At 43.4% G+C, this 18,760-nt stretch overlaps 1 protein-coding gene across 1 annotated transcript; it reads right to left on the minus strand.

The window, feature by feature from the left end:
• Positions 1-2,777: 2,777 nt before the first annotated feature.
• prdx6 (peroxiredoxin 6) lies at positions 2,778-13,890 on the minus strand. Its single transcript, XM_072573536.1, has 5 exons — positions 13,723-13,890; positions 10,618-10,774; positions 4,916-5,062; positions 3,854-4,000; positions 2,778-3,072 (listed from the first exon to the last, which is right to left on the minus strand). Exons 1-5 carry the CDS (start codon positions 13,809-13,811, stop codon positions 2,944-2,946), a joined length of 669 nt encoding a protein of 222 aa, XP_072429637.1. The 5' UTR covers positions 13,812-13,890; the 3' UTR covers positions 2,778-2,943.
• Between the last annotated feature and the right edge of the window lie 4,870 nt (positions 13,891-18,760).

Genomic DNA, 18,760 nt, shown 5'->3' on the forward strand with positions numbered 1-18,760 from the left:
ATCTTAGCCTGCTGGGCACACTTTCCTCATTCCTGAAGAAGGGCTTATGCCCGAAATGTCGATTCTCCTGCTCCTTGGATGCTGCCTGACCTGCTGCGCTTTTCCAGCAACACATTTTCAGCTCTGATCTCCAGCATCTGCAGTCCTCACTTTCTCAGAGCCAGAGTCATACAGCATCGAAACAAACCCTTTGGTCCAACTCAGCTGCGCCAACCAGACATCCCAATCTGACCTAGTCCCATTTGCTAGCACACAAAACCAGGCTAGTGGTGTCCACAAAAACTTAACCTTTTTTTTTCCCCTCCCACTATGTTTCAGCATTAGATTAGATTAGATTTGATTACTTACAGTGTGGAAACAGGCCCTTCGGCCCAACAAGTCCATACCGCCCCGCCGAAGCGTAACCCACCCATACCCCTACATCTACATCTACCCCTTACCTAACACTACGGGCAATTTAGCATGGCCAATTCACCTGACCTGCACATCTTTGGACTGTGGGAGGAAACCGGAGCACCCGGAGGAAACCCACGCAGACACGGGGAGAATGTGCAAACTCCACACAGTCAGTCGCCTGAGGCGGGAATTGAACCCGGATCTCCGGCGCTGCGAGGCAGCAGTGCTAACCACTGTGCCACCGTGCCGCCCACAGCATGGTGACAGGTTCCTCAGCTGAGGTGGAGCAGGCACCTTTACAATGCCAACACTTGCCAAAGCAGACAGCTGCCTTTTAAAGATGGAACAAACACCAGGGATGTTGGTCTTTTGGCAGACAACGGGTGATTGCCACACTGGTTCGGGAACGGCAATTGGTTAGACTGGGGTATACATCTGGTAAAAACAATGACTGCAGATGCTGAAAACCAAATACTGGATTAGTGGTGCTGGCAGAGCACAGCAGTTCAGGCAGCTCGTTGGATGCTGCCTGAACTGCTGTGCTCTTCCAGCACCACTAATCCAGTATGGGGTATACATCTGACAAGAGGGGCACCATAGGAGTAGGGTAGGCATTTTACTGAGACGTGACTTGGTGAGATACGATGAGAGATCTCACTGAGCTTGCTCAGAGAAACCCCATCCACCCCATGAAACCTGATGAAACCAACTAAGCTTAGCCAAAAAAAAATGTAACTTTCAGTCCGTAGAATACAGTCATAGAGTTATTACTGCATGGGCATTCAGCTCTTCATGTCTATGCTGGCTGTCCATGGGAGACACAATCATATTCTGAACACTGAATATCATGCTTTTGTTTAGCGGAGTTTAGTCAGTTTTTCCATGGAGTTGTGAGGTGGGAGTGTGGGGGGCATCTCTCTAGTGGTACCCCCTCCACTCACCGTGCAAATATTTCCTCTGTCTGATGAGGATTCAAAGCTCTTTGAAGGCCACGATTTAATCTGCCTCCACCAGACTCACAGTGCATGCACGATCCTAATGACTCGCTGTGCAAAGACTTACTGCCTCACATTACTGTTTTTTACTTAGCCAACCCTTTAACAGTGTTCTTTGATTCTCAATCCTCAAGTCATAGTTAGTTTGTGAAGTTTTTCAATTTATGATCAAATGTTTCTCTTGTTCTTTGTTTGGTTATGGTGCAAGGTACACTCAGTATTTGTTACTTTTAGAGTCAGGTGTGCTCCTGTGTTAAGATTTTAGCCTTATTTTCTCTTTCATAAGAATGATAGCTGCTTCAATAACCAGACTGTAATACCCAGTCAGCCCCCTTACTTCATTCTGCCTTGCTGAGCTATATGAGACAAAACAAAACTGCAGATGCTGGAATCCAAAGTAGACATGCAGGAGGCTGGAAGAACACAGCAAGCATCAGGAGGGGCAGCAGTTGAAGGGTTACACCCGAGACATTGATTTCTGCACCTCCTGATGCTGCCTGGCTTGCTACATTCTTCCAGCCTCCTGCCTGTCTACTTGTTAAAGGACGAATGATAATTACTTAGAGATGGTGTTACACTGTGAAACCAAAAGTTGAGAGAAGAGGTAGGAAGATGATTACGTCAAATGCTGTTGAAGAGGGAGATAAAGCACTCCACCCACTGCGCTGCCCACCTCTCTCTAAAAGCACTGAAAGTATCAGTGGATTTTAAGCAATAAACATCTGCAAAAGATGGCCTCTGTTACCCTGTAAGACCCAAGGAGCCTGACGTGATTTGAACATGCAACTTTGTGCTCTGCAGTCCAACATGCTACTATTGCTCCGTGAGCACCAGCTCAAAGTATCAGTGGGCATTGCATTCTCTCTATCCAGTTACACCTGGGCATGAGCATAAAAGAGGGAAGCTTTATTGTTGTCAGGTTTTATCCTAAGCAACTTTCACAATCCCAGAGCTGGACAGGAACAGCACAGCTGGGTGTGGGGTCTCTATTTAACCTTAGGATAGGGAAGACAAAGAAAATTTGAGTAATTACGCTCAATGAGGATTTAGGGCTGCTGAATTAACTCAAAACGGTTTGCCAGCACAAAAAACTTCAGCCTTTGCTTCCTTCTCAGCACAACATATATCATAACCAGCAATTTGATTATAAATTCTGAATTGCTGAGGGTTTCCAGTATTTTTGAAACATCTCAAAGTAATCACATTTTGGAATGTGTAGTGACTGCAGCAGGTGAACAGTTGGTCATAAACTGCAATGTTTAGAGCTGCTTAAGAGTCTAACCAATTTTACTGTGGTCTCCTTCGTGCTGTTTTACAATGCAATCATGTTCACTACAGCTTTTGTTTAACCAGACCAGATCTGCAACACTCTTCATAAATGCCATGTTCCAGAAAACTATTTTTATTATCGAAAGGTTACAGTGAGAAATCCTATTGCAAAGAAAGGCAATCTGACTTCAAACACGATTTCCATTTGTTCACACTTGCAATGACAGGCACAGAACAGAAGTGGAAGTGATTGGTTTCATGGTGAAGTCTCTGCAGAGATGTTTCAGGGTTGAGGTGTGAAGCGCAGATATGCTTTCGTGGACGGGAGATCCATAGTGCGAATTCCCTTTGGGAAGAGCTTGCTTGCCTCATCTTCTGGAATATTGGGAAGCACCATGCACTCCCCACCAGCCTGTGGAGAAATGAAGGGCTCTTTTTTAAAAAAAAAAGTAAAACTTGCTATCAGTGTGTAATTTTTTTTTAAAATGTCTATGTGCTAAGATTAGACCAAGTCCCACCTGTTTCAATGAATGGTTTGAATAGGTGCCCTAATTTTTATTATTTTCCTGATAATTTTGGGAAGAACGTAACTCCAATTGTAAGGTTTGTCCCTGGTCAATAAACAAAGGTGATACAGACCTGGCAGCCAGCTATTCACCTCTTCAATTTCAGTAAAAGTGCAGCAAGGGTATTGATTTACCATTGCTTGTTTTTCTGTCTGGTAATAAAAGATTAAATTCCTCTCCCAACACTTCACAAGTCTCTGGAGCACCTTCTATTTAAATTAATACACAAACTAGTTCTTTCTTAACCAGAAAGACACAAAGTCCCTACAGTGTGGGAGCAGGATGTTCGGCCCATCGAGTCCACATCAGTCCTCTGAAGACCATTCCACCCATACTCACCCTATCCCTGTAATCCTGCATTTCCCATGGCTAACCCTGGACACGATGGGCAATTTAGCATGGCCAATCTACCTAACCTGCACATCTTTGGACTGTGGGAGGAAACCCACGCAAACATGGGGAGAATGCACAAACCCCACATAGACAGATAGTCACCTAAAGGTGGAATCGAACCTGGGTCCCTGGTGCTGTGAGACAGCAGTGCTAACCACTGAGCTGCCCTATTGACTAGTCTATTGTTCAGTCACTGAGACTGTGACTACAATAGAGAGTGCGGCAAGCACTCACCTTCCAGTTCACTGGTGTGGCCACCTTCTTGCAAGCTGTTAACTGCAAGGAATCAATAACTCTTAGGATTTCATCGAAGTTCCTCCCCGTGGTGGCTGGGTAAAGGATGGACAGCTTCAGGGTCTTGTCAGGCCCAATAACAAACACCTGAAAATAAGAAGCACAGAAAACATTCAAAAGATGGAGGATGGTGTTGAACAAACTGCTCGGTCACTGCTTTCTTGACAAAGGCGTTTTTAAAATTTTGGTTTAATCTATGATCTTGCCCTAGCAGTTCATATTCTCTGCAAAAGCATTGTGACTAATATAGTTCACCAAGGACAGATGAAGTATATGCAAGCAGTCATAGAAGTGCTCAACAGAGTAATTTTTACAAGTAGTAGATAATGAGGACTGCAGACGCTGGAGAAGTCAGAGTTGATAAAGTATGGTGCTGGAAAAAGCATTTAAAGGAGCATGCAAGTTGCTGTTTCAGACATAACCCTGGGGCAGTCCTGATGAAAGGTTATGCCCAAAACATTGACTCTTTTGCTCCTTTGATGCTGCCTGACCGGCTGTGCTTTTTCCAGCACCACACTTTATCAACTCTAACTTTGACAGGAGACCAGCTATTGTCTCAAGCTCAATGGTTATCACTGAAACAGGATTAGAAGACAATTCACATGGAAGGCTGGAAGAGCCAACTTCAAGTACCTGAAGAATGACCAACAAAACCAGCCCACATGGCAATATAACAGCATTGTACGCCCACGACCAATGCAGAGTTGAGGATACGAATTCTTGGATCTAATTTTTTCCAAATCTCAAGTTTGGAAGGAGAGACAAACCAGTCACGTTCCTGACACACAGCTCTCAATCACTCAAGTGCGTCTGCTTTAAAAGTGCTCCCCCACTGTCCAACAGAACAGCAAAAATCACCCCAATTAAATTGCCTAATCAGAAACAAAATGAGCTCACAGCACAACTAACTTGATTAACAGGTCATGCAACTCTGACAGTGGAGTTCCAGCTCAGCTAGCAAGTTGCCTAACATCACGTTAGCCTATGCAAAGGACAACTTACAGCACGAGCAGTCAGCGGCAGCCCTTGGCTGTTCTTTTCTGCAGGATCCAGCATTCCCAGTTGCACAGCCAGCTCTCTCTTCTCATCAGCGATGATGGGGAACGGTAGATTTTGAACTTGCGATTCTCCGATGTAGTGATTAATATCCTACAACATGGCAAACAAAGGTCAACATGAACACTAACAAATTTCTCTATAATAACTATCATTGCTTGAATTCTAAGGAATTCTGCTGCCAATCTTTACACTGGATTCAATAAAATGACAGAGAGTTGGCTGAGCAATTCATTTGTAGTTTACATCAGAGTCATTGAGACTTAGTGCAAAGGAACAGACCATTCAGTCTAAATCATCCATGCCAGCCAGATATCATTAACAAATCTAGTCTTATTTGCCAGAATTTGGCCCATACCCCTCTAAACCTTTCCAATTCATATACCCATCCAGATGCCTTTTACATGTTGTTGTACCAGCCTCTACCACTTCCCTCAGGCAGCTCATTCCACGTATGCACCACCCACGATTTAAAAACTTTGCCCCTTTGGTCCCTTTTAAAGCTCTCCTTTCTCACTGTAAACCTATGCTCTCTAGGTTTGGACTCCTCCATGCCAGCGAAAAGAACTTGTCTATTTACCCTATCCATGCCCCTCGTGATTTTATAAACCTCTATTAAAGGTCACCTCTCAGCCTCCGATGCTCCAAGGAGAACAGCCCCAGCCTATTCAGCCTCTGGATGCAAGTTTGCTCGTTGAGCTGGAAGGTTCATTTTCAGACATTTTGTCACCACACTAGGTAACATCGCACATCAGTGAGCCTCTGGTGAAGCACTGGTAGCATGGCCGGCATTTTATGTGTGTTTAGGTTTCCTTGAGTTGGTGATTTCATTTCCTGTGGTGATGTTATTTCCCATTCTTTTTCTCAGGGGTGGTAAATGGGATCCAAGTCAATGTGTTTGTTGGTAGAGTTCCGGTTGGAGTGCAATGCTTCTAGGAATTCTCTTGCGTGTCTGTTTGGATTGTCCTAGGATGAATGTGTTGTCCCAGTCAAAGTGGTGTCCTTGCTCATCTGTATCTCACTAGTATTTTTACATACAGATGGGGAAGGATACTGCTTTGACTAGGACAACACATCCATCCTAGGACAATCCAAACAGAGACACGCACGAGGTTTCCTAGAAGCATGGCATTCCAACCAGAACTCTACCAAACACACTGGCACAGGTATGACATCACCACAAGAAATGATGTCACCAACTCAAAGAGACCTAAACACACAAATAAAAAGTGGGCCATACCACCAGTGCTTCACTGGAGGCTCACTGATGATGTTACCTAGTATAGTGACAAAGTGTCTGAAAATAAACCTTCTAGTTCAGCATGCAAACTTACATCCAAAACTTCAACCTGAGCTACAAATCTTCTCAAACCTTGCTATTCTCCCAGTAGCTAAGACCCTCCAACCCTGGCAACATCCTTGTAAATCTTTTCTGAACCCTTTCAAGTTTCACAACATCCTTCCTCTAACAGGGAGACCAGAATTGCACACAGTATTCCAATAGTGGCCTAACACAGGTGGTTGTACAGCCATAATAACATGACCTCCCAACTCCTGTACTCAATGCTCTGACCAATAAAGACAAGCTTAGCAAACACCTTCACTATTTCTGCCTGTGACTTCACTTTCAAGGAACCATGAACCTGCACTTCAAGGTCTCTTTGTTTAGATTAGATTACATTACATTACATTACATTACATTACAGTGTGGAAACAGTCCACACCGACCCACTGAAGCGCAACCCACCCATACCCCTACATTTACCCCTTACCTAACACTACGGGCAATTTAGCATGGCCAATTCACCTGACCTGCACATCTTTGGACTGTGGGAGGAAACCAGAGCACTCAGAGGAAACCCATGCAGACATGGGGAGAGCATGCAAACTCCACACAGTCAGTCAGTCGCCTGAGGCGGGAATTGAACCCAGGTCTCTGGCACTGAGGCAGCAGTGCTAACCACTGTGCCGCCCACTCCTCAGGACTTTACTATTTAGTGTACAAGTCCTGCTCTGATTTGCCTTTCCAAAATGCATCATCTCACATTTATCTAAATTAAATCCATCTGCCACTCCGCGGCCTATTGGATCCCATTGTACTCTGAAGTAACCTTCCTCCCTGTTCACTAGGCCTCCGATTTTGGTGTCATCTGCAAACTTTAATGCACCAATTCAGCTCAAGGCTTTGTAACATACGCAAGTTTTATTATCATCCAACAGAGTATTCACTAACAACTTTATTCCATCTATCATTCCCAGAATATTATGAAAAAGGAAGTTTTTGGATTAATTATTTTTAAATATAATAACTCGTATGACCATATGCATCCGTTATGACAAATGCCTATTTAAGAGTTTTTAACCTGCATTTTTTGGTGAAGGGAGAAATATTGGGAGAAATATGCAGGGCTCCTGATTCTACTTTAGAACCTGTTGTGGGGTCTTTCAAGTGTACAGGCTTCAGCTGTAATAGTCAATCCAAAAAATTACACACAGTTCTGACTGCGTCCACTTCAACTCTGTCCACAATGCACTGTATCAGGCCAGGATTTGGAGAACCTGAGTAATCAAATGAAAATGTATTTTCCTGCTGTTGTTTTAAAAGCTGTTTTACTCTTGCCTCAAGCACATCCAGCCATTCAATGTAAACTCGAATTTGAGAATACCTGACCTGGTTATGTCAATTAGATCCTGGTATTCTTGAGTAGCAAAGGAAGTCTTAACGTTCAGCTCATTACCTCCCTGTATTCATTCACATTAGGGACAGAACAAGATTTCTAATCCCAGCCATGACATACTCATTTAACAAGATATACTCAATTAACATTGCCAGACTTACAACATTAGAAGAGACAGGAAAAATGGAAAGTTCAGCTGACCTAACCAAGGTTGCAAGTGCGGTTGCTAATGTAATCCAAAATTATTGATAGAGAGTTCAGTCAGCCAAATTTGGGCACCATTATCTTTTTGGCATGAACAAGATGGTGGACCACGGATGCATCCCCGATGAAAATTTAAGGTAAATGGGCATAGGGTTTACATTGGGACCTTGTTAAGGTGTGTGCAGCCCATAAATTTCACGGTTCTTACATGAATATCCCATAGGCCAAAGATGTGCAGGTTAGGTCGACTGACCATGGGAAATGCCTGGGTTAGAGGGATAAGGTAAGAGGGTAGGTCTGGGGGGGCTAAACTTTGGAAAGTTGGTGCAGATTCCATGGGCCAAATAGCCTGCTTCCACACCGCAGGGATTCAATGATTTATCAGAAATTATACTATAGTTTCTGAAAAGGTTTGTATGACTTCTTCTAAAAACAAAGACAATTGGAGAGACAGAAATGTTGAGTGGGATATTGTATTAAGAGATCCAACACCACATCCACAAGTGATTCTAATGGAATAGTGGTATATGGATGTGATTTTGTTTTAAAAAAGGTGTCATTATAATGACAAAAAAATGCTTTACTGAAAAAAAAAAACAGGTTCAGGAGAGAAACCTCAACAACAGTTTTAAGGTGAGGGAAAAGATTTAAAAGGGACCTAAGGGGCCACTTTTTCACACAAAGGGTGGTGTGTATATGGGATGAGCTGCTAGAGGAAATGGTGGAGCCTGGTACATTTGCAACATTTAAAAGGCATCTGGATGGGTATATGCATACAAAGGATTTATAGGGATATGGCACAAGCTCTGGCAAATGGAAATGGATTAAATTTAGGATATCTGGTCAGCATGGATGAGTTGGACCAAAGGGTCTGCCTCCATGCTGTAAATCTCTATGACTCTATAACAGCAGGTCATTGATAGATATTCTAAAGACAACGGAAGGAATATGAAAGGAATAAATCTTCTGTTTACAACCGGGCACTAATTTTATAGCACTGTTTTACTTCAAGTGTCAATTGTAACACAAATTATTGCTTAAAATATTTATTTAATACTTCATAATTACTTGAAAGAAATACAGGATGATGACACTGAAATGGGTTTGGACAGCAGCATAGGATCAAAAGCCACAATCGTTTTTCTGGTTCTATTGCTTTGTGGACAGTTGCAACAAAGAAAGATACTGACACTTCTATAAAAGTTTCAGCCAGACAAGCGGTACCTTCAATGTCACAATTAGGTGTTGTTTGTCACCTAGTACAACATTTCTGATTTTTGGCCAGTTGATATTGCCCGAATGCTAGCATTTTGCAGAGTACAGATATAACAGAGGAACTATTTAATATGGGAGACTATTTTCCAAACTTTAAAAAAAACTAAATTCCTGCCAGCTCAACGGTTTTTGACGATTTTATTGATTGCCTTATTCACTCCATGGTACAGTAATGTGGCCAAAAGAGTTTTATTTTCTTAAAGATAGAAAAGCAAACATAAGCACTGACTGTGCTGCCAGCTTTACAGAAAGCCCCATTGTAAAGTGTGTTAGTAATAGGGTATAATGGCTAATTATAATGCCAACAAAGAAATGGGAAGATTTAAATTATTGGGTCAGTGAAAGCACTTTACAATGTTTTTGTTCATTTATTCCTTTAGCAAGTTGTATCCATGCTGGACACTTCAGATGGAAATAGTAGGGCAGGAATTACCTTGGCAGAACAGGTATGTGTATGATCTATAATAACTCAGTAGTAATTATATAACTGCCATTGAGTGTGGAAATGTGCTGTTGTTTATGATTAAATATAAATGCCTGCTCATCCCTTGTGAAAACTCCAAGTTTATTTTTCCCCCAAATATCAGTAAGTGGTAAAACAGGACGAAGTTTAATTTAAGATTGTCGTTTCATATCACGAAACGTGAGTATTGCTGGAAAACAATGTACTTTTACACATCATTTGCACTCATCAGGGCAATGTGTAACAGACAAGGTGTTAAAAACAACAGGAGACAGTGAGGACTGCAGATACTGGAGTTCAGAGTCGGGTGTGTACTGCTGGCGAAGCACAGCAGGTCAGGCAGCATCCGAGGAGCAGGAGAATTGATGTTTCGGATGTAAGTACATTAGATTAGATTAGATTCCCTACAGTGTGGAAACAGGCCCTTCAGCCCAATCAGTCCACCCTGACCCTCCGAAGAGTAACCCACCCAGACCCGTCTCCCTCTGACTAATGCACCTAAACACTAGGGGCAATTCAGCATGGCCAATTCACCTGACCTGCACATCTTTGGACTGTGGGAGGAAACCTGAGCACCCGGAGGAAACCCACACAGACACGGGGAGAACGTGCAAACTCCAAACAGATAGTCACCCAAGGCTGGAATCGAACCTGGGACCCTGGTGCTGTGAGGCAGCAGCGCTAACCACAAGCCACCGGCACTTCATCAGGAGCTCCTTGGATGCTGCCTGGCCTGCTGTGTTTTTCCAGCACCACATTCTTGACTGTCAAAATCAATACCCCAGAATACCCCATAAAAATTGAAAAGGCACAACATTGCAGCTGTTTCTTTAACTTTGCAAATTATACCTCATAAATGATGTACTTACAGGCCTCCCACTAATTCATGAACAGTGAGCACCTTCTAGTAGACTGACACCACTCTGCTTTGTTGTTTAAAAATTGAAAGTACAATTATTCCAATTGCATTATTATTCATTTCAAAGCATCAAGTGCCTAGACGTGATATTCCATACAAAGAACTGTACCTTGCTCCACCCGTGATGGTCCTTAACACTGTCAACAGAAAGCGCTATCATTTTCACGTTGCGCTTTTCAAACTCTAAAGCCATCTTCGCCATACGGCCCAGCTCTGTGGTGCAAACAGGGGTGTAGTCTGCAGGGTGGGAGCACAGAAGACCCCATCTGTATAATAAACAATAACCATCAGTACGCTATTACATTTCTACTAAGTATGAAGCCTTCCATATAAAGTGGAGCATGGGTGCAGAGACAAGCTTCTGTCCAAATATTCCATGAAGAGAAAGATCTGGCTTGGGAGAGGACAGAACAATGGACAGAAAAATCAGTAAAGGAACTTTAACCGCCTTTCAAATTCAAGATTGTGACTCTATCCCCAAATACTTTCTAAATACCGTTTTCCTCCTTTTGCTCTTCTGTATTTGTGCACCTAAACTTCCGTCACATAATTAGGTTGAAAATTCTTTGGTTCCTGGTATTGTGTAATATGGTGATAATGGAGTTAATGACTAAGCATTAACTGTCAGTTTTGCTATAGCAGATCCAGGCTTGAGTTGAGGAAACCTATTCAAGGCAGAAAAAAAACCCTTATTAGCCAGAGAACCAAATTCACCTGCTACTCCAATGTTTCCTACATCTACCCAGATATGTCTTGAATTCCTCATACACAACATAACTGCTTTTCCCTGAAAGAAACCGACTGGATACATGCTAATGAACAGTAATAACTGCTTCCAATGTATCCTTAGGGAGCCTGTTCTGTATACCTACCCAATGAGTGAAATATTATTTCTCCTGATTAGTTTTGAACATTCCCCTTATTCCCCACCAAAACTCAATCCAGGCTGTGACTTCTTGACAAGCTGTTTCATCTTGTCCAGTTGGACACATTTTGCAACCAAGTACTCATAACTGGCACGATGGGGAAAAAAAAAAGAGACACTGAAAACTGTGATACCTGCATGGTTCTCAAGGATGCAAAATAATGTGCACAAACCAAAATATCACAATTAGAATGATAAAACACTTCCTGATCGTAGTGGAGAGAGGAAGGAATGTCATTTAAGCTATTTAACATGTTTTTATGCTCTAATCTTGTTTTAAGTTTGGATTTTTTGAAAGATTCTAAGCCAACTCTCCCCATTTACACGCTACATCACAGCTTCCATAAGAAGAGTTTTTAGGGGACCTAACCTGTTCCTTGAATAATAAAAGTTAGAGATAATATTTCTCTGGTCAATTGGGATAAGGCCAATAGAGAGATACTGACATGTTAGCATGTTGTCTCATCAATCTTTAAAACACATGATTTGTGCTTTCACAAGGTTATGAGGGAAGAGACAACTTGGTTTTCAAAGGGTCATTGAATTATCTCCAGAAACTATATGAAATTATGAACAGCCGAAACTTGGTAAATAGTCTCTTAAAAAAAGTAAATCAATATGCAGTGGTTCAGTGGTTGGTACTGCTGTCTCAGTGCCAGGGACCCGGGTTTGATTCCAACCTTGGGCAACTACCTGTTTTGAGTTTTCATGTTCTCCCCATGTCTGTGTGGGGTTCCCCGGGGTGTTCTGGTTCCTTCCCACAGTCCACAGATGTGCAAGTTAGGTGGATTGGCCACACTAAATCGCCCACAGTGTTCAGGGATGTGTGGGTTAGGTATATTAGCCATGGAACATGCAGGGATGGGGTAGGGGGAATGGGTCTGGGTGGGACGCTCTTTGGAGCGTCGGTGTGGACTTGTTAGGCCAAGTGGCCTGTTTCCACACTGTGGGGATTCTATGATATGATATAAATTCTCCCTAGGGTACAGTCATTCAGGAACAGAAGGACAATTGTCACAAAGCAAAATTCTTCAGTCACTAGAAACCTGAAATAAATACAGAAAATGCTAAAATTACTCAGCATATCTGGCAACACATGTTGACAAAGAGAGAATGTTTCAGGTCGACGGCCTTCCAACCGAGTCAGTCGACAACTCGACCTTTGTTCCCTTCGGGCGCGGAATGAATATACTGAATACTATCAGACTTTGTACTTGAATTTGTACTTGTAGAATTACATTTTGTTTTGCTCAAAAACTGCATGAATCCATGCAAGATTCTTTAAATCTGTTTTTTAAAATTAGAATCAGTCCGACTATTGTGGCACAGCCAGTCTCACACAGGGAAGCTCACACCTTCAATGCATAATTGGGGCAGACATGACACCAATTGTTAAAGTTCACTTGAGAATATAACTTTTAAAAAACCTACACATATGAAAGAACTAAAACCAACATGGTCATTCTAAAAGATGAGAGACTTAACAACAATCCAGTTCTTTTTCAATATATAATTTCAGTTACATCACACCATAAACTTTTGGTATAAGCTCTGTGCCCTACGATCTTATACTCCACAAACTACCTGACGAAGGAGCAGCGCTCCAAAAGCTAGTGCTTCCAAATAAACCTGTTGGACTATAACCTGGTGTTGTGCGATTTTTAAACTTTGCCCATCTCAGCCCAACACTGGCATCTCCAAATCATGTCTATCATACCGTGACAGTGTTGAAAGATCTCTGATAATAGATTGCACAACCACTCTCCAGGGCAGGAATCCGCAAGACGCCACTGGGTTAAACCGCAAGCATTTGGAAACAGACATTTGAAACCCTTGCCTTTTCCTCCTCTGACCCGCATATCCCCAGAACTGCACATTACCAGGGCTCCTCTGCCAAGGGCAACTCGCCAATTTTCTGACCCGCCACTCTTGCATAGGTGCAGCTCTGTTCCAGCAACACGACACCACGTTTTTTGATCTGACAGTTCAGTCAACACCGTTGCGGGGTCAAACTGCACAGTCACACGAATCGACGTGCATTTGGCTGGCACCATCTGGGCAGAGTGTACGCGCTCCCTGACAAGATCTGGCAAGCAAAATGTACGACGCCTCCCGAAAGGAACGTTCGCTTTGAAATGAACAACGGGCTTTATTTTCGTGATTTTGATAACTTCGCAATTTGCACTTTGCAACAGTGGCATCTGGCGCGCAGGCGCCGCACATCGCAACGTTCCACACGCCTGAAACTCACAATTTGCTGCAAGAACTGTGTTTATTTCATGAACTTACGAGTCTCCCAGCCACTCATGGAATCTTATCTTCCCCGCTGTTGTGTCAGCTTCGAAATTTGGGAACGTGTCACCGAGATTGATTCCCATGGCTGTTAAACTTCAGCTCCCTTCCACAGTCCTCCCCACTGAACTCTGGACGCTGGAGATTGGGGTGGGGGAAATGAGGAAGCGGGTACCAATAGGCTCAGTGAGAACTCGCGAGTTTTACTCAATCGCTGTGTGGCTTTCCTCCCTTCGTTGCAGTTCCTACGTTCCAATGCGCGTTTACCCGACCCACATTCCTTCGTCTTTCCCACGTTAAAAATCCACCGTCCCAACTGTGGACTTGTCTCTGACTTTTATTCAGTTCTGTTCCTGAGATATACAACATTTTTTCTGTTAAAAATTACACCACACCAGGTTATAGTCCAACAGGTTTATTAGCTTTCAGGCAGCTGCTCCTTCATCAGGTGACGGGTGGGGCAGGATCATAAGACAGAATTTCCAGCAAACGATCAGTGTCATGCAATTAAAACAATATATCGTTACATAGGGCGGGCTGTCTTAGAGTGGCCGGAAGGTGGGAGGGACGGGGACTTGCTGGGTCTGTATTGTACACTGTTTATGTAACTGGGTTGGCTTTTATGTACAAATGTCATTGTCGCTGACCTTATATGTGGAACTGGGATTTGGGGTTTGTCCTCCTCTCCCTATAAACTGTTTGAATGGTAGGGTTTGGTGCCTAGCTTTGCTGCTCCTCTCCCTTGTAAAATTGCTGTTGTAAACCGCTGTAAATGTTAACTGTTTTTTGTAAACTGTGTTTTGTAATTTGGTTAATAAAATAAAATAAAAAAAAATAATAAAAAAAAATAAAAACAATATATCGTTTTATATCGCACTCTGAAAGCTAGTGCTTCCAAATAGCCCGGTTGGACTTAGGGTAACCTGGTGTTGTGTGATTCCGCTTCAGGCTCACTGCCTTTATTCCTGATGAAGGGCTTTTGCCTGAAACGTCGATTTCGAAGCTACTTGGATGCTGCCTGAACTGCTGTGCTCTTCCAGCACCACTAATCCAGAATCTGGTTTCCAGCATCTGCAGTCATTGTTTTTACCGAGTTGATTTTTAACTTTATCCACCCCCAGTCCAACACCAGCACCTCTACATCATAATATTTTCTGTGTCATCATACACTATAAAGTGCAAGCTGCAATTTCATTTTTCAATTTCCTTTATGCCACTAGATTCTATTTGGATTCAGATTTGTTGCCTTCTCAGTCACACATTGTATATGACTCTCAGGATGGCAGCAGGTAACAAGTGGTGTTCCGCAAGGCTCAGTGTTGGGACCACAGCTTTCACTTTATACATTAATGACTAGATGAAAGAACTGAGGGTATTCTGCCTAGATTTGGAGACAACACAAAGATAGGTAGAGGGACAGATAGAATTGAGGAGGCAGGGAGGCTGCAGAAGGATTTGGACAGGTTAGGAGAGTGGGCAAAGTAGTGGCAGATGGAGTATAATATAGAAAAGTGTGAGGTCATGCACATTGGTGGAAAGAATAGAGGCATGGACTATTTTCTAAATGGGGAGGAAATTCAGAAATCTGAACTGCAAAGGTTCATGATGTCTCTGATTGTGTTTTTAGGATCCTTAAGGGGAGGGGGAACAGCCCCAAGTCGTGGTCCACATAGGCACCAACGACATAGGTAGGAAGAGAGATGGGGATTTAAGGCAGAAATTCAGGGAGCTAGGATGGAAGCTTAGAGCTAGGATGAACAGAGTTGTTGTCTCTAGTTTGTTGCCAGTGCCACATGCTAGTGAGGCGAGGAATAGGGAGAGAGAGGAGTTAAACATGTGGCTACAGGGATGGTGCAGGAGGGAGGGTTTTGGATTCTTGGATAATTGGGGCTGTTTCTGGGGTAGGTGGGAACTCTACAAGCAAGATGGTCTTCATCTGAACCAGAGGGGTACCAATATCCTGGGGGGGTGGAATTCACTAAGGCTACGAGGGTGAGTTTAAACTAATCCAGTAGGGAGATGGGAACCAAAATTGTAGTTTGAGTATAGAAAAGGTTGAGAGTAGGGAGGTCCGAAATCAAGTTTCAGGGATGCAAGATGGCACCGGCAAGCAAGAAGTTGGTTTGAATTGTGTCTACTTCAATGCCAGGAGCATCTGGAATAAGGTGGGTGAACTTGCAGCATGGGTTGGTACCTGGGACTTCGATATTGTGGCCATTTCGGAGACATGGTTAGAGCAGGGACAGGAATGCTTGTTGCAGGATCCAGGATTTAGATGTTTCAGTAAGAACAGAGAAGATGGTAAAAGAGGGGGAGGTGTGGCATTGTTGGTCAAGGACAGTATTACAGTTGCAGAAATGATGTTTGGGGACTCATCAACTGAGGTAATATGGGCTAAGGTTAGAAACAGGAAAGGAGAGGTCACCCTGTTGGTAGTTTTCTATAGGCCTCCGAATAGTTCCAGAGATGTAGGGGAAAGGATAGCAAAGATGATTCTCGATAGGAGCGAGAGAGACAGGGTAGATGTCATGGGGGACTTCAACTTTCCAAATATTGACTGGGAACACTATGAGTGCAATAGATGGGTCAGTTTTTGTCCAGTGTGTGCAAGAGGGCTTCCTAACACAGTATGTAAACAGGCCAATAAGGGGTGAAACCACATTAGATTTGGTACTGGGTAATGAGCCCAACCAGGTGTTAGACTTGGAAGTAGGTGAGCATTTTGGTGATAGTGATCAGAATTCTGTTATGCTTCCTTTAGTGATAGGAAGGGATAGGTGTATACCACTGGGCAAGAGTTACAGCTGGGGGAAAGGCAATTACGATGTGATTAGGCAAGATTTAGGAAGTATAGGATGGGGAAGGAAACTGCAGAGGATGGGCACATTGGAAATGTGGAGCTTATTCAAGGAAAAGCTCCTGTGTGTCCTCGATAAGTATGTATCTGTCAGGCAGGGAGGAAGCTGTAGAGCGTGGGAGCCATGGTTTATGAAGGAAGTGGAATCTCTGGTCAAGAGGAAGAAGAAGGCTTATGTTAGGATGAGATGTGAAGGCTCAGTTAGGGCGCTTGAGGGTTACAAGGTTGCCAGGAAAGACCTGAAGAGAGAGCTCAGAAGAGCCAGGAGGAGACATGAGAAGTTGTTGGTGGATAGGATCAGGGTAAACCCTAAGGCTTTCTATAGGTATTTAAGAAATAAAAGATTGACGAAAGTAAGTTTAGGGCCAATCAAGGATAGTAATGGGAAGTTGTGTATGGAGTCAGAGGAGATAGGGGAAGCACTAAATGAATATTTTTCGACAGTATTCACTCTAGAAAATGACAATGTTGTTGAGGAGAATACTGAGTTACAGGCTACTAGACTAGGTGGGATTGAGGTTCACAAGGAAGAGGTATTAGAAATCCTGCATTGTGTGAAAATAGATAAGTCCCCTTGGCCGGATGGGATTTATCCTAGGATCCTCTGGGAAGCTAGGGAGGAGATTGCCGAGCCTTTGGCATTGATCTTTAAATTGTCATTGTCTACAGGAATAGTGCCAGAAGACTGGAGGATAGCAAATGTGGTTCCCCTGTTTAAGAAGGGGAGTAGAGACAACCCTGGTAATTATAACCAGTGAGCCTTACTTCAGCTGTTGATAAAGTGTTGGAAAAGGTTATAAGAGATAGGATTTCTTATCATCTAGAAAAGAATAATTTGATTAGGGATAGTCAGCACTGTTTTGTGAAGGGTAGGTCGTGCCTCACAAGCCTTATTGACTTCTTTGAGAAGGTGACCAAACAGGTAGATGAGAGTAAACCAGTTGATGTGGTGTATATGGATTTCAGCAAGGCATTCGATAAGGTTCCCCACAGTAGGCTATTGTACAAAATGAGGAGGAATGGGATAGTGGGAGATAGAGCAGTTTGGATCAGTAATTGGCTTGCTGAAAGAAGACAGAGGGTGGTGGTTGATGGGAAATGTTCATCCTGGAGTCCAATTACTAGTGGTGTACCTCAAGGGTCAGTGTTGGGTCCACTGCTGTTCGTCATTTTTATAAGTGACCTGGATGAGTATGTTAGTAAATTTGCAGATGACACTAAGGTCGGTGGAGTTGTGGACAGTGACAAAGGATGTTGTAGGTTACAGAGAGACATAGATAAGCTGCAGAGCTGGGCTGAAAGGTGGTAAATGGAGTTTAATGCGGACAAGTGTGAGGTGATTCACTTTGGTTGGAGTAACTGGAATGCAAAGTACTGGGCTAATGGTAAGATTTTTGGTAGTGTAGATGAGCAGAGAGATTAGATTGCTTACAGTGTGGAAACAGGCCCTTCGGCCCAACAAGTCCACACCGACCCGCCGAAGCGTAACCCACCCATTCTCCTACATTTACCCCTTCACCTAACACTATTGGCAATTTAGCATGGCCAATTCACCTGACCTGCACATCTTTGGACTGTGGGAGGAAACCGGAGCACCCGGAGGAAACCCACACAGACACAGGGAGAATGTGCAAACTCCACAGAGGCAGTCGCCTGAGCCGGGAATTGAGCCTGGGTCTCTGGCGCTGTGAGGCAGCAGTGCTAACCACTGTGCCACCGTGCCGCCCACTCGGTGTCCAGATACACAGATCCTTGAAAGTTGCCACCCAGGTTGACAGGGTTGTTAAGAAGGTATACAGTGATTTAGCATTTACTATTAGAGGGATCGAGTTCCGGAACCATGAGGTTATGCTGCAGCTGTACAAAACTCTGGTGTGGCCGCACTTGGAGTATTGTGTACAGTTTTGGTCACCGCATAATAAGAAGGATGTGGAAGCTTTGGAAAGGGTGCAAAGGAGATTTACTAGGACGTTGCCTGGTCTGGAAGGAAGGTTTTATGAGGAAAGGTTGAGGGACTTGAGGCTGTTTTCATTAGAGAGAAGAAGATTGAGAGGTGACTTAATAGAGACATAAAAGATAGTTAGAGGGTTAGATAGGGTGGACAGGGAGAGCCTTTTTCCAAGTATGGTGACGGCGAGCATGAGGGGCATAGCTTTAAATTGAGGGGTGATAGATATA

This window comes from Chiloscyllium punctatum, chromosome 7 (assembly GCF_047496795.1).
Source record: "Chiloscyllium punctatum isolate Juve2018m chromosome 7, sChiPun1.3, whole genome shotgun sequence".
Lineage (NCBI taxonomy): Eukaryota > Metazoa > Chordata > Chondrichthyes > Orectolobiformes > Hemiscylliidae > Chiloscyllium > Chiloscyllium punctatum.

Coding starts and splice junctions, on each gene's coding strand:
- prdx6 (XM_072573536.1), bottom strand. CDS start 13,811: ATGGGAATCAATCTCGGTGACACGTTCCCAAATTTCGAAGCTGACACA. Junction 10,775..13,722: donor CATGAGTGGCTGGGAGACTC/GTAAGTTCATGA, acceptor TTTATTATACAG/ATGGGGTCTTCTGTGCTCCC. Junction 4,001..4,915: donor TGCCGCTGACTGCTCGTGCT/GTAAGTTGTCCT, acceptor TCTTATTTTCAG/GTGTTTGTTATTGGGCCTGA.